Source organism: Balaenoptera borealis, assembly GCF_965194805.1.
Source record: "Balaenoptera borealis genome assembly, chromosome: 8".
Taxonomy (NCBI): Eukaryota; Metazoa; Chordata; class Mammalia; order Artiodactyla; family Balaenopteridae; genus Balaenoptera; species Balaenoptera borealis.
Window position 1 is genome coordinate 85,389,087 of NC_138865.1, and position 16,715 is coordinate 85,405,801.

Sequence of the window (16,715 nt, forward strand, 5' to 3'; positions counted from 1 at the left end):
CACCAGGGAAGCCCCTGATGCTTCTTAAGCATGCTCTGACCCCATGTCAAGCCTCCCACCTTCCTTTAACCCCCAGCTCAGACGGCCTCCACAGCCTTCTCAGATTCTTCTATCTTGGTACGGTTTCCCCTTCCTTGCAGCCCCATTAACAATTTATGTCTTGTTGATAGCACTGCTTTCCTGATATTATGGCTATCAAGCTCTTCAAAGACAGTGAGGTTCTGTGAGGTCAAGTCCACATTCCCAAACCAGTGCTCTTCCCAATCTATAACATTCGCTCTACTCTGTATAGTTGGTTGAGAAAAAGTCAGAAGGTACATGCTTCCCTCTGCCTCCTCTCACTAATGTTACTATTCTGTTCCAAAGTTTTATTTAGCCCTAACTTGTCTATAGGGTCTGAGCCCAACTTACCACCTGCTGGCCAGGAGTGGAACTGAAGGTACTTTCCTTCTCCCCACCTATCCACCCCCAGAAAAATAGTCTCATAGTCTCAAAGACAATGCAATTCTGAATTTCCACTTGACATAGGGCCATTTAATGAGTCTATGCAACTCTGAATAGCTTCATGAAACATCCAAGTCCTATATTCTTAAGTCTTTTTAAGCCCTCGGTAGGTTGTAGGGCTGGGCAAGATTAACAAACCATGTAACATTTGCTCAGTTCAGTCAAACTAATGACTGGCAGCCCTGTGTTCCTCCTGGGCATTATGTAACCACTACTGTCAGGGCTACTTGGCAGGATCAGTATCTTGGACCCCAATATATTTCAAGATGTTAGATTTATAGTTCCATCTTTGCTTTTGCCTCTGTGGTGAACTGTTGGCCCTCCATGATCTAATTTGATGCCATATTCTTGGTTAGAAGCCCATCTTCTAATCACAGCACTTATCCTGTGGGAAGATTGGCTATAGTAAGATCACATTCCAATTTCTTTCTGGGAACCCTGTGGGGAAAAAGATGAACTGCCTATACAATTTGCCTCTTGGTTTAAGTATGCAGGCTTCTGCAGGTGCACTTTGACAATAAACAGTCCCTCACACTGCTTTCTACAGTTCACGAAGCACTGTCAATCATTTTATCAGACTAAGAAATCTCGACGCCCCAGAAGAGCTCCGTGCCTTGTGTGACGCTACACTGTTATAAGCACAAGTGTGAGAAGCAAAACCAGGCCTCTCACAAGTCTGCTCTTGTTTTTTTTCCTAAAGAATCTATACAGCTCCAACCATCTTCCCTATAGACACACTTCATGTTATAAGTGAGTGCAAAGCAATCATTCCAACACAAATTTCTATCACACATCAACCAGTACCTCTACCTATGTTGTGGGATCTTGCCTTCTGTACTGTTCCCATAGCTTGATGCAGAGGTACCAAATGTCTTTACCACAAAAGACCTTGTCTTTGGTCTTACTGAGGTTAGGTTGCCACAGGGATGAGATAGAGTGACAATGTTCAGAGTAGGAAGACTGAAAGCTAAGCCGTCAGGATACCTAAAATGGTAGGAAAACCAAAGGAGGACCAAAGACAGGATCCAGTGGAGGAAGTGTCACAAGGGACAGTCAATGCAAATCACAAAAGTGCAAGAATATCTATTTCACAGCACGTGAGTTCAAGATGCCCCAGTTTAATCAGCCAGTGTAACTATCTTGAGTCCTTGTAGTTTACCTACCTATGTAGATCAAACCAGAGGCTGGTGTAAGTGCTAGAATGACTAACTTGACTCTGGATTATTTTCTCTGCACCACACTCCTTCTTCGATAAGGCATCGAGGTACTGATCCCAGAAGCACTAAGTGATTACGTTAGTACTTGCTGAACGAAGAGGATACTCTATACCTGGACAAAACTATGCAAGTAATCATCTGAAAAACGAGGAGCAGGGGAGGATGTTTCGTTTAGAAAGAAACACATCCAATACTAGAATTTTATATTAGAAAAAAAGCTATGTTTTCATAATACAAATTACATAAAGGTGGACATAACTGTAAGTGATCCTCAAGCAGAACATGAATATATGAAATTTTTAGATGCATCAAGAGAACATCCATCTCCAGAGACTGTATCTTTCTACAACTTTAAGATTTTTGGAGGGCACCCCAATCCAGCCTTGGTCAGGAAAAGGGGACTCTGCAGGCCTAATCTCACCATCCACATCAAATACAGGTAGAGGATCCCACATTCAACACATCTGGAGCTCCATCAGGCTGCTCCTCCTCCACTGCAGTCCTATCCAGTGATACTGCAGACACTGGGCGAGGCAGCAGTATACCAATGTTAATCAGTAGGGGAAGAGGGTGCAATCTTACTTCTACAATTTCACATTTGGAAGAGTGCCTTGGCAGTGAGGAGTAGCCCGAGGCCCTTCCCAGGAAAAGAAGCAGGCACAGGGGCCAGGACTCAGGCTCCATTTTGACCCAACGTTTATTGTCCTTTTACAACATGTCATTTTGGTTTAGAAACTGTTCGTGATTAGTTTTCCAACATTAACTCAAAAGCATGTAAAATAAGAATCAACCTACTCTCTATATAAACACCCAGCAACTGTAGCCCTTCACCCTCCTGCCCAGGTTGGGTAGGGGGAAGAAGGGAGGGCTTGGGCAGCATTGAGTGAAGTGCAGATGCTTTACCGTGGGGAATGGCGATAATGCCTTTGTTCACACCCACAGAGGTCCCCTGCGCTGCCCCAAACTACAACAGAAACGGCATGGGCCCAAGGCCCAATTCCTTGATGGTAATTCACTCTCCGCCTCCCAAATGGAAAATCGCTTTTATTTTATCGCTTTTGTTTTGTATTTTTTTGTAACAGCAAGCCCCGGTCCAGAATCTGACGCGGCTGAACTGCTCAGACCGAGGAGCGGAGCAGGCCGTGGGCGCACCCCTGGTCCCTCCTGGGCGAGCGCCCCCACCCTCAGGGAACAAGGTCCAGCCAGGCCAGCTCACTGCGCGCTGGCCACCACCACTTAGCCATACAGGTCATCGTCGTTATCTTCCGTGTACACACTGCCACCTGTGCCAGCGCCACTGCCCTGACTGGGGCCAGCTCCACCTTGGTTTCCTGAAGGGAATCTGCACAAGAGCAGAGGCAAAAAAGAGGGTTAGGGCAGGGCTTGTGTAGGATTTTCACAACTACCCATTCTAACCCCCTGAGGGCTCCAACTACCTTGGTTGTAGAGTTCCCCAAGACAAATTAAGCACTGCCCACTGAAACCTAGTTACCTGAAGCTGCCAAAGCCCCGACTCTGTTGAAGGGTCTGAGCAAACATCTCATACTTCCTGATGTCATTATCACTGACAGAACGGCGGGCAAAGCGCATGGCTTCCTCAAAGTGATCTCGACGGATCTCAGGCACTGGATCATCCTCTTCTACCTCCTGCAGGATAGGTAAACACAGACCACCGGGGCTAGTTAAGGCTCAGCCTGCATTCCTTCCCTGGCCTTCCTGACCCCATTACTGCAGTAGCTTATGGCAGAGGCTTAGAGGATTGGGCCTCTCCAATAAGTTGGGCCTCTCCTGAATAGGTTGCCAGGCCAATCTTCCTAAAACCGAGTCACTGCCCTGCTTAAAAACCTGTCAGTGCATTCTGGAAAAGGTAAAACTGTAGGGACAGAATTCATATCAGTGGTTACCAAGGGCTTAGGGTGGGAAAAAGCAGCTGATTAAAGTGGTATGAGAGGGACTCCCTTGGCGGTCCAGTGGTTGAGACTCCGTGCTTCCACTGCAGGGGTTCGACCCCTGCTTGGAGAACTAAGACTCCGCGTGCTGCAAGCCACAGCCAAAAAATTTTAAAAAATTTAAAAAGTGGCACAAGGGAACTTCTGGGGATGATGGAAATTTGTCTACCTCAACTGTGGTAGTAGTTATAGAACTTATGTATTTTGTCAAAAAGCACAGAAATAGTACACCTAAAAAGGGCGAATTTTACAATATGTAAATTATACCTCAAAAACCTAAACTTTTAAAAAGAAAATGTCAATGGCTCTCAGTGCTTATCACATCTAGATTACACCTTACCTACTGGCCTCACTTCCAGCAACATATGATCTCTTCAATTCTACCCAGGTTTTCCCAGATCCTGCAATCCTACTTCTCAAGCAGGTTATTTGGGTGACTTATTTCCTTTACCCAAATTCTACTCTCTCTTCACAGCCCAGGCTCACACCCTATCTCTTCTACTGAGAAGCCACTCAATTGCTATGATTTATGAGACTGCCCTCGGATCAGTGTATCAGTAGTTTATAAGCTTTGATGAGAGGGAGGAGAGACGTCACAGGCCCCCTCTAAAAGGTAAAGAAAGCCATTTATTTATTTATTCGCGAAGTCAGTCTCTAACACTGTGCCATGATACAATGGGAAACAAGCAAGATGATATAGAGTCCCTATCTTTATTGAGCTTACACACACACACCACCAAATTGTGCATTTAATTCAAGGGGTCCATGGAACACCAGGGATAGGTCCACAGACCCTAGGTTCTTAGCCCTGCTGATCTCTTCTCAGCCTTTATAATTCCTGATTGAAGGGGTTATATGCTCAGCATTTTCTCTTTGACGCCCTGCTAAACATCTCAGTCAGGTGATCTTTCCAAAACCTTATACTCTTAACTCTAGGGCATTGTGGAGACTGTCCCCTGGCTCCCCACAACTGGCACATCTGGGGAAAGGATCCAGACTCACCATGGCTGACGGGTTGGTCTGCCTCTCCCGTTCTCGCCTGATCTCACTCTCGATCGATTCACGGATGGCCAGCTTGCAAGCACGTTGGCAAATCTCTGTCAAGTCAGCTCCAGAGAAGCCATTAGTCATCTTAGCCAGGAACTCCAAATCTACATCCTAAAAGAAGCAACATATCTATCTTAGCATTTAGTCTCTCCTTCCCTGTGATACATTGATCTTTGACCATCCAAGCACTCCCAATTCCAGTTTGTCCCATCTTCTGCCACCCTCTTTTATTCCTTATTCTAGATTACCCTAATACCCTCAAATCTTCCATATTCCCTTTTCAACCATAACCCAGGAATCCCCAACGGAATCTTGTCCAGGAACCAAACACCACTCCACACAGCCTGCAGATTCACAGAAGTCCCCATGACCCCAAGACCTTGCACCTGCCTTGGCAACTGGGGACTTGCGCAGGTTGGCCTTGAGAATGGCAACACGGGACTTCTCATCAGGAAGTGGGATGTAGATGAGCTGATCAAGGCGGCCAGGTCGCAGAATGGCAGGATCAATGATGTCAGGCCGGTTGGTAGCGCCAATGATAAACACATTTTTTTTTGTGGACATGCCATCCATTTCTGTCAGGATCTGGTTGATGACTCGGTCAGCAGCCCCACCACCATCTCCAATGTTGCCACCACGGGCCTTGGCAATCGAATCCAGCTCATCAAAGAACAGTACACAGGGGGCAGCTTGGCGGGCCTGTGTGAGGGACAGATGGACTCAAGCATTAGCACAATCGGATCTCTCAGATCTGAGAAGGAACGGAAAATAAAGTGACCTTCACTGCCCTAGCTGAGCTGCCAGAATGAGATGGTTTTAACTCTCCCAAAGAACAGCCTCCACCCTTAACTTGTCCCCAGGCAAGTGAATTGATAGCCCAGCCACCTATAGCTCACCTTGTCAAAGATTTCCCTGACGTTGGCCTCAGACTCCCCAAACCACATGGTGAGCAGCTCAGGACCCTTGATGGAGATGAAGTTGGCCTGGCACTCATTAGCAATGGCTTTGGCCAGCAAGGTTTTCCCACAACCAGGAGGTCCATAGAACAGTACTCCCTTGGAAGGTGTCATACCAAACTTGAGGAATTTGTCTGGGTGCTCCACGGGATACTAGGAGGAAAAGCAAAGAGGGTTCAGGGATACCTCCAGAGTTTGAAAGAAACCTAACCAAACAGAAGCATCCTCCCACACCATCCCATGGTGAAGACCCAGGTTCCCTAAAAGCAGGCTCCTTAGTGCCTCCAACCAGAGAATAGCAGGTTCCTGAATTATACTCACAATTTCCACAATGAATGTGACAACACCCCAATATCACCCAGCTCAATTACAATGTACTGAGGCAGTGACTCACCCTGGACCAAGCACCCTACCTGGACCAGCTCCTGAAGCTCACGTTTGACATCCTCCAGGCCCCCAATGTCCTCCCAGGTCACCTGTGGTACCTCTACCACAGTTTCCCGCAGTGCTGATGGGTTGCTCTGGCTCAGGGCCCACTATAAAGGGAAGAAAAACTGGGGATGAGACTTGCCAGGGGAGATCAAAGTGCATGTGTGTGTATCTGAGATATGGGAGAGGCCCTTACTCGGAAGTCATCCATAGTAACTGCCAGGGAGTTCATGACCTCAGCATCGATGGTCTCGTCCTCTAGGTCAATGAGGTCCATCTTCTTGCGGATGGCTTGCAGAGCAGCCTCCGAGCACAGGGCTGCTAAGTCAGCGCCCACATGCCCATGAGTTTCATTGGCTACCTGCAGAGAGAAGATCTACTTACTACGCTGTCTCTGAGACCTAGCTGCCTTAGGAAGCTCAGAGACAACAGAATCCTGGCCCCTTCCCCTGACTTCTATCTCTGGGTCCTTCCATTTCCCTGAACACATACTAGTGGCCCTTTCATCGGCTGGGTTTTAAGTATTCAAGTCTGGACTTGGGGCCTGGAAATAAAGCTGCCCCCAAATTCTGGTTCACTCTAATTCACTGTCAACCGAGAAACATGCCAACCCTAGTTTTCTGGATTCAATCTGAGATCACTTCCCTTCCCCTGCACAAGAATCAAAATCAATTGCCTCACATCTGAAGCTTATGTCCCTAGTCAGTTCCCTTCAACTGCCTGGAAACAGATATCCTAACTTCTGGCCAGCCCTCATCACCACTCCACCTGTTCAAGGTCCACATCATCTGCCAGCTTCATGTTCTTGGTGTGGATCTGAAGAATTTCCAAGCGTCCTGTAGCATCAGGGATTCCAATATCTACCTCCCTGTCAAAGCGACCTGTGAGACAGTGCATAAACATAGACAGGAATCATTTCTGGTGCAGAGGGAAGAAAGGGCAGGCCTAAGGCGACCAACCATCCCAGTTTGCCCAGGAATGTCCTGGAGTTAGCACTGAAAGCCCCATATCCTGGGAAATCCCTCGGCCTCAGGCAAACCAGGATGGGTAATCACCCTAAACATGACATGGAATATGGGAAAGGAACCCTGGGCCCTAACACTGCAAAGAGCTTCAAGAAATCCTCAGGATTAGGTGACTTAGATGAAGGACAGATGTGGGATCAATGGGATTAAGGCCAATAGAGCCACAATCTCCCCAAGAGCAAGGACAGCAAAAAAAGAAATTTGGGGTCCTTACCAAATCGTCGTAGGGCTGGGTCAATGCTGTTGGGTCTATTGGTTGCTGCCATAACAATGACATGGGCTCTCTGCTTTAGGCCATCCATGAGGGTCAACAACTGTGATACAATACGCCGCTCCACCTCCCCATGGGTCTGTCAGGACAGAATGTCTGGTCAGAAGTGAAGTCAGGACCTTTCAACACCCCACTATCCCCTCGGGTAAGTTCATACTTTCTCTCTTTTGGGAGCAATGGCATCCAACTCATCAATGAAAATAATAGCAGGAGCATTCTTCTCAGCCTCTTCAAAGGCTTTACGAAGGTTGCTCTCAGACTCACCAGCCAACTTGCTCATGATCTCAGGACCTGAAAGCATATAGAATGGATACAATGACAAAACTATATCCTTTCTCAATCTCAAAAGAAATCAGCTATCTTGTTTGCCCAGTCCAGAGACAGGTCCTAGGTGAGAATGTGGTAATAACCTCTACTTACTTTCTCACAGCCCCTACCAACCATTATCCCAGGGTAGCCACCAAGCCAGGATAAAAAGTCAAGGAGCTCAATACACTTATCTAACAGTTGAGCTGGACGTACAAAATGATCACAGCAGATGCTATGGGACCTCTGGCCAGAGCAGCAGCAGCACACCAGCTGGACCTCTACCAGCTAAATATCATTCTCAAAGAGATAGCTAATCTCAGCCAGTCTTCCCCCAAACCCTCTCAAATAAGTAAGCATAGACATTTTGAGTTCTCATTCTAACTTACTCCTCTTAAATGTCTTCAGCCTGTCCACAATCTTTCTCAAGTTGGGGACAGATCAGGCGGCACCAGAGTAGAATACCATCCCCTTGTTGCTTATCTGTCTGCAATGTACTTTAGAATAAAAATACTAAAGTATACACGAGGATAGGTATACAAAGGAACATGTCCATGAGTCCTCCAGCTCATGAGACTGGGTCATGCTCAGCTCAGAGTTGAGTCCAGCCAAACAAAAAGCGAACCAAGGCCTCCTACCATTGATCAAAAAGAAGAAGGCGCCAGTCTCATTCGCCACAGCTCGAGCAATCAGGGTCTTTCCAGTCCCCGGAGGTCCATAGAGCAGGATTCCCCGAGGAGGCTGAGGACCAGTACAGAAGGTGTGATTAGGTTCAGACTCCTGCCTTCTCCCAACCCCAGCCACCCTAAAATGGCTTGACAAGGGCTCCATCTAGAGAGGGTGAGAATCAGAGCTCAACTCTGACACCAGTAAGAGTGAGCCCTCAAGCAGCAGCTGCTAGGAAGACAGTTTACTTCAGACCATACTCACTCCTCTTACCAGCAGAGAAAATACTGCTAGAAAGCTGACAATACTTATGAATGCATAGGAGACAAAGAGCAGAGAAACCACACTAAGAGACTCTTAGTGTGACTGAGTCTGAAGATCCTGGGACTAGGAAAAGCAAGAGGCCATTAGGCCAAGGGCCTGAATTTAGACAGACAAGAACCAAGGACTAGCTTAGACATTTAAGAGTGTTGGCCAGAGGCTCACTCACTCCAGTAATCCCAACCCTCCAGGATTTATTATCATGTTGGAATGCCTTCCCTTACCAACTACCACAAGTATTCCTCTTTGAGGTTGTCTTTCATCTTCAGGGTGTCCCATGATACGGGAATGATTGGGATGTTACATTTCAGACCAGCAGTTCTCAAATATTTTGGAGATAAGCAGTTCTCAAATTTCCTTAACTTCTACTTCTACTGGGCAGCACTGTTCTAGACAGGTTGGCAAACTATGGTGAGATTTTATTTACAGGGTCCATTAGATGAAAATGGTTTTTACCTTTTGAAGGGTTGTAATTAAGGAAAAAAAAAAAAAAGCAACAGAGAACTTAACTGGCCCACTCTGTTCTAGACCATTAGTAGCGTGAATGAATTTAGAGCCCTCTGTAAACTCAAATACAGTACTTCCTCTCTAATCCAAGGCAATGATGAAACACACGTATGAAGATGTCCTAGGATTAGACAGCAAGTAGCTGTTAATCACCACCCTAGACTATATCCCACAGAGCCCAGGATGCTCACCTTCACACCAATTGCCTTAAAGAGAGCAGGATGTCTCAGGGGCAGCTCCACCATCTCCTTTATCTGAGCTAGCTGCTTCCTGCAGCCACCAATGTCATCATAGCCCACTTCATTCAAAGACTCTTCCTCATCCTGAATATGGAAGAGACAAAGAAAAGAAGAAGGCAGGAATACTACTATCAGCAAAAGTTGAGTTTCTCCAAATCTGATGTAGAGAAATCTGCTGTATGAGAAGATTCTCCTCTAAAGGGATCATGCCTCAAAAAACAACTCTAAAAATCCCAAGAAAAAGATTTCTTTTGTTTTGTTTTTAATTTTATTTATTTGGCCGTGTCGTGCAGCTTGTGGGATCTTAAGTTCCCCGACCAGGGATCGAACCTGCACCCTCAGCAGTGAGAGTGCAGAGTTCTAACCACTGGACCGCCAGGGAATTCCCAATTTTTGTTTTTGTTTTATTTCAATTATTTACTTACTTATTTACTTACTTAATTATTTATTTATGCCAAGGCAAAGATTTCTAGCACAGCCTTTCCCTATCACACTGTCCTTAGTCTTACTGGGATGAGCTCCCCTAAGACCTGAAGCTAGAAACTGTGGGAAATGCACAGGGGTCTAGATGCCAGTATCAGCACCACTTCTTCAAAAATTATTCCAACCACTTAGACCTTTTAGGTTCAATCTAGGTTTTAAAAATTATTGGTATCAGATACTTCCAAGAAACACCTAGGCCCAGAAATGAATAGCTAGGTTTTCCACCTCTGGCAAGAAGCTTAGCTATCAAGTCTGGAAATTCTTTGCAACTACCACACAACTGTCCCACTAAGTAATCACAAAGTAGGGTACCGGGATCAGGGAGAGAACTCACCTCTCGTTTGATAGGCTCCCCTTCACAGTGAATCACTGTGTCTGGAGCAACAATACAGTAAGGACTGGGATCTGTCTCCACTACTTTGAACTCTACGGCACGCATTCCACCCCGGACAAGGAAAATGTCTCCTGTGAGAGCAATCAGCACAAGAGCAGTTAGAGGTATCTATTACCAGACCAAGTGAGAATTCCTCATCAGAACCTGGGATCTAGAATACCAAGTTCACGAGATATTGCCCTTTCTCCTTCCCATCCACATCTTATTAAGCATCAGGCAAAAAGAGAAAGTAAACTGTGAAGAGTCCCTCTGCCACTCAAGACAGTGAACGAAACCTGAGGTGTCAGAAAGAAGCCCATAAGGTTTTTGATTTCTGGGGGATAGATAACCCAGGCTTTCACGACAACCACCAATTGTAAAACTGTGCTAAATATTAAGTACACTTTGGACAGCCAAAATGGCCCACCTCTTCCTTCAGAGATAAAAGAGAAGACAGCTTACTCTACTGGAGCAAGGAGTGAGAATGGGGAAATGGGGGAGTGGAAGGAAGGGGGGAAGGAGAGAGTACACATGAGCATGTGTACAGAATGTGTGTGTATAGACACACATATGAGAATGAGACAAAGATATCCCAAGGTTTACTCTTGGGTATCCCTACAAACAATCACCCTTAAGTTCAGTCCCTAGAATTATTTCTCACCTTTCCGGATGGGTCGATAAGCTTCCAGGAAGTACGGCTTAAGGTAAACCTCGAAGAGATTGCCAGTGATGCCTTCCACCGTGTCATCGATGGGTAGTACATGGATACGTTTGCCGTACTTCACATCAGGGCATGGCTGGATGCTGAGGATGACAAGCAGACTCCACGTTACCAACCACACTGCAGCCCCAAGCACTGGGTGTCCAAAAGGGCCTGGCATAGAGAGCCGATGGCAAGCGAAAGAGAAAAGGCAGGGATGGCTTTAGGTGAAGAGAGGCAGGAGGGTAGGGTGGGAGTGAGGGCAAAGAAACAGCCAAGCAGAACAGGTCACACGCAGGGTGGGGTAGTAGGGGGAGCCTCTAGAAGAAGATGCTGGGGTGGCCCACTCCCAATCAATGAGCCAAAAGGAAGACCCACACATTTGGAAGCCTCACAAAGACACAAGAGGGAAGGTCTTCAGTGAGAGATATCCAAGGATGACCCATTCTGGTCAGTATTGGTAACCCAATGTTACAAAGGGAGACCTTAGTCTGACAAGTGTCAGGGTCAGAGAAATAGAAGTGAAAAAATAATCTCAGTCAGGTGGTCAGAGCACCTTGAGAAAGTGACTAAGCACCTCCAGGAAAGAGGCTACATGAAACCTATAATCCATGGAAAAGAATCAGAAGCCTGAGATGCTCCTGGCCAAGTGACAGATGGTTGGGTAGCAGTGGCTAGAGATGACTCCAAGATGGGGAAGCCTCTTGCCTAAAGTTAAGTCTAAAATCACTCAGACTGGCGCTATCCTAGGTCTGGCTCAAACTATGCCTCTCTCCTAGATTAACTTGGATCTTTACACAAACCTGCTACGAGTCCACCTTCCATGCCCATACTCCCATCTCATTCCAGCCCCAACAAAAGCCATTAATGCAACCCAGCTGTAAGGTTACTTGGCAGATACAAACACTCAAATGGCATCCTAAACCAGGGTCTAAGGTGTGATAAGTTATACCTCTGGTAGAAAAATATAAAGGTACCAAGAAAGTCACAGAAATGCCAACTTGTCCCAAGGGTCATGCAAAGGCAGGTTTTGAAGTCCCAGAGGCAGAACCAAAACCTAAACACAACCTAGAAACATAAGTCTTCCCATGGCCTGCAAGCTCCCAATATCTGCAGCTGCCAAGGCCTTGGTGGGGGTACTGCCTGTAATGCAGGCTGTCTCTGGCCTCCCATCCCTGAGGGGCCAAGAACCCCACACACACCTGATGACATCCCCCAGGTGTACGCGAAGGTTATTCCGAACAACTCTATTCATTCGAATCTTCTCATCAGAACATGTGTCATCAGAAAGCACAATGCATACAGCTTCCCGCCTCTTCTTTCCTTTCAGCAACACTGTGTCACCTCGGAACAACTGCAGCTCATCCATCTTGGGCTGAGGAAAGAAGGTTAAGGCCTTTGGGTCACTGGGTCAGGGGGTAAGCAGCAGCCCTGGAGGTTGGGATTCCCAGTAAACCCCACTCTATCTGTGGTCACTGCAAGAAAAATGAGAGAAGAAACCTGGGAAAAGCCCTCAGGTTAAGTGCAATAAGCAAAGATTGGACTGTGGACCCAACTTACCTGGGACAAGGATACCACACTGTTGTCCTCATTGATGGCTTCATCAACAATTAACCGATTGGGGCGGTTCTTCTGTTTAAGAATGGCTGTTGATAAATCATCACCTTTTGAACTAGAAAGAGAAAATGAAGTCAGTTCCAAAACATATTCCAGCAAGAGCCCCACCAGTCTCTACCAGCAACTCTTGGTATTCTGAGTACTGGTATCCTAGCTGTAAGGCCCCAGGTGATCTTGCCCCAGGGTCAGGAAACTAAGAAAACAAAATAAAAGTGGAGACTGAGCAGTATTTAGAGAAATGAAAATAGTCTCAGACAGTGTAGAAGAGTGATTAAGAGAAGGGGCTCTGTAGTCAGACCTGTTGGGTCTGAATCCCAACCCTGCCACTTAACTGTGATCTTGGGCATGTTATTTAACCTCTCTGGAGGTTGATGTCCTCTTCTGTAAAATGCGGACTATAGTAGCACCCATCTCAGGGGATTACTGTCTTAAGCAAGATAATGAATACAAGTTCAACACAATGCCTGGCATATGGTATCAACGGTCAGTATGATTAGCACTGCAGAACATATCACAAGCTCTTTCCTTGCTAACCTTCTTGCAGAAGGAAGCAAGCAAGACAATCTCCCATAGGGCTCAGGGAGGCCCCAAGCCCCACAGAGCAAGCCTGGGAACAATGAAGAATCATTAGAATTACCCTTCTTACTGGCTAAACCTGCTGAACGCCAGAGCATCCTGTGTACCACAGGAATGCAAAGCATAAAGACGATCATATTTGGAAAAAACAAACAAACAAAAAACACACACACAAAACACTAACAGATCTGGAACCTTCATCAGAAAGAGGCTCAAGCTCAAAAGGAATCTCAGAAACCTCTGCAAAGACACACAACTCCATAGGGTTGGTTCAAAAAGTTAAAACCAAGAAATGTTGAGACATGGGGCAAAACCAAATCCCTCTCACCCAAATCAAGGTTGCCTGAGTCTGAACTGAGTTTAAACTATCTAAATAGTTTCTATCATTTCCTAGAAGCTAAGATCATTCATCCGACACCAATTTCTCACTTAGCTCATCTCCAGCCTTCACTAACTAGACTCAGTGGGCTCTCCCTCTGAAGAGGGCTACCTCCTCTTAGTAAGGCTCAGGAGAACATGAGCATTAACCAAAATAAGAGGGCCAGACAATGGAAGAAGCCAAGAAATAAATAAAAAGGAACCTTTTCCATGGATTATTTCTTCACTCAACAAATTCACGTGTGTGTGTGTATACATATACATAAAAAATACATCAGACATCGTTCTAAGCATCTATCAGTCAACAAAAGAAGACAAAAAAGTATTCCTACTGGAAATACCTTCACAACTTGCAAGAAAAAAGATGCCTATGCTCTAGAATACCAGCTAGGGAGTTACGGGATTTTTTACATCTTTTGGCCCTGATACACTCAAAAGAAATACAAATCCCATTCATCTAAAGAAGTTGTAAGTTTTCTGCTGACCCTCTCGCATAGGCTGCATCTTTATTCACTCCCTTTAAACTAGTTTCCAAGAGTGGAGTTTCCTTAGGTTTAAACTTGCCTCCCCCAACCCCAAAGTGGTGGTCACAATGCTGCATACTCTTCCAATGCTTATCAACACCCTAGAAAGCAAGTATGGTCAATATGAGAGTTGAGGGCAATTTAAATCCATCCATTCTCCCTCTCCCCTATGCATTAAAATACCCTTCAAGGGCTGCCCATCTTCCCGTTTGATGTATAGGACCAGGGCTAGAGAAAAACAAAATGTCAGATGCCTCTAGTCATCAGTTTGTATTTTAACCCCAAAGCTGCATCCTAGGAAAACCTCCAATCTGCCTACCATTCCTGACCCCAGCACTGGAGATGAGTGGGATGCTCTTCCCTTAAAGTAAGGACCTTTAATTCCACATCTATCTACTGAGATCAAAGGAAGTAATCTCTAAATGAGGAAATTCAGTTTGATCATGGGCCAAGAGCAGTCCCGGAGGCTCTTTGGGGACATCCCACTGGTCTTCTGCATGAGTCAGGCCCTTTCCAGAACCCCAATGGGCCACAGGGGACTTGGACAGAGTTCAGGTAAGTCATCAAGATGACCTAGAGATCAGAAACTGTCTATGATGCCAGGTTCCAAGAATTTTGGACTTTTAGTCTTGGAAACTAAAGACTAAGAGACTACTTTAATTCTTTATTAAGCAGTCCTTTTAAATAGGCACCTGAGTAATACTTCATCTCAATTCAGAAACTTGAGAAAAAGGAACACATCTCAAAAAAAACTAAACTCTCAAGTCAGGAAGGTGATTTGCATAGAAGGGTTTCCATAGGATGAGGGTGTCTTCCCCCCGCCCCACCCCCACCAGTATCTAAAGCTCTTAATTCTAAAACAGGTAGAGGTGACCAGGTTTTATCTGATGCTTTCCTGAGTAGAGGGCCCAGGATTTCTCAACGTAACTGCTTAGGGAAAGGAACGTGTGTGTTTGACTAGTTAAGACAACTCTAACTCTCACACCTCAAAGGCTGAAATCTAGAAAGGCTCACAAAATACGAACTGAAGTTTGAATTTTAGCAAGAATCTAATGAACCTCATTTCACAACATCAAGGAAAACTGACTAAAGCTTTCTCGTATGAATAACAACATGCCTAAAGTATGAAGGCGGCCAGATGTGAAAGGCAGGGCCCGCCTCTCCCCAACAGCTTCTCATCACTCAGGTCGTAGACGATGCCAACCACAAGCCAGGCCGAGCCGGCTCTAAAAGTGGCCGTCGTGAGCTTCCCTGAGCTCGCCAGGCCTTCCCCTGCTCCGGCCTCCGCCTCGGTCTCCGGGCTCCTAAGGCCTTCACGTGGCCCAAAGTCCACGCCCACCGGGCGCAGTTAGGGCGTTGGGCCCGCGGGGCCTGCACTCTCTGGGGACCAAAGGCCTAGAGCGGGTGGCAGACCGGATCGCAGGTGGGCGCCCCCAACCCCCGGGGCGCCGCGCCAGCAGTGTGGGCCCGCAGACCTCTCACTAGGCCGGGACGGCCGCCCGGAGAAGCCAGTCATGCCGGCCCGGGCCTGCATGACACAGCACGATCTGGCCCAGGCCCCGACCCAGGCCCAACGCAAGCCCCGCCTAGGGGGCGCAGCCGGGCCCAGAGGGGTCCGCGGCTCCTCATTCGCCCCCTTCCTCTCCTCTCCTCTCCCTCCTTCCCTGTCTCCACCTCCTAGACGCGCCCACAGCCAGGCCCGGCCGGGCCTACCCAGCGCAGCGGGTCTTCCCGCTGCGCGCACCCGCGGCGGGCGGACGGGCGCACGCACACACTCACTCAGCTCCGGAGGCCATGGCGCGCGCCTCTCCCGGCCGGCGGCTGTGGCGGCCCGTGGGTAACGGCTACAAGAGGTGGCAGGCGACGGACTGGGCCGGGGCTTGGGTCTCCCGGGCGGGGGACGAGCGGAGCGACAAACCCGCAGACGGCCTCCCTCTCGCTTCCTCCCAGCGGCACCGGGGCGGTGGGCGGGCGGGAGACGCTGACGCCTGATCCGCGAGGGGGCAGCGGCAGCGACGACCCAAACGACGGCTGCAGACGCTTCGCTAAGACTGAGCCGAGAAGAGCCGAATCATCGGAAGGAGAGGTGCTCTCACCTCAGCCAATCAGCGCCTGCCCTGGGGACTCCCGCCCGCCTCTCCGCGCCTCTCCCCAGCAACCCGCGGACCGGAGCCAATCAGGAAATTCGCTTGCTGCCCGGCTCCCGCCTCAGGGATGCAACACGCCTAGTAACGCCACGGCAATTGGCCGCAACGCTACGCTTCCTCGACGGATTGGGATTCTCGACCAATCAACGAAAGGAAGAGGACCAGATCGACTGGCGAAAGGAGAGGCTTTATCCCTGGGAGGCAGGCTCTCCCACTTGGCTCCAGTTCATTGGCTCCTGAGCTTATCCTGCTAGAAAAACCTGGCACAATGGATTGAACCCTTGTATTAGTCTAGTTCCGTTGTAGTGACAACCTACACACCCATCTTCTTCCAAAACCTGAGTCTCAACCCTAAGCCCTCTCCTTGCTCCTTCAATACGCTGGCTCCAGCCATCTCTATTCTGGACTCTTTGACTAGCACCCCAGCTCTTAATCCACTGTACTTTATTGTCATTGCACTCTTTGGTAATCCTAATCCCA

At 47.5% G+C, this 16,715-nt stretch overlaps 1 protein-coding gene across 1 annotated transcript; it reads right to left on the reverse strand.

Annotated features, from left to right (window-relative positions):
* Positions 1-2,400: 2,400 nt before the first annotated feature.
* Positions 2,401-16,182, reverse strand: VCP (valosin containing protein). Its single transcript, XM_082401414.1, has 17 exons — positions 15,868-16,182; positions 12,554-12,665; positions 12,196-12,368; positions 10,955-11,097; positions 10,255-10,385; positions 9,390-9,521; positions 8,343-8,445; positions 7,556-7,689; positions 7,342-7,477; positions 6,871-6,983; positions 6,299-6,463; positions 6,087-6,209; positions 5,614-5,826; positions 5,108-5,416; positions 4,673-4,828; positions 3,214-3,368; positions 2,401-3,063 (listed from the first exon to the last, which is right to left on the reverse strand). The coding sequence occupies exons 1-17, from the start codon at positions 15,882-15,884 to the stop codon at positions 2,958-2,960; spliced, it is 2,421 nt and encodes an 806-aa protein (XP_082257540.1). The 5' UTR covers positions 15,885-16,182; the 3' UTR covers positions 2,401-2,957.
* Between the last annotated feature and the right edge of the window lie 533 nt (positions 16,183-16,715).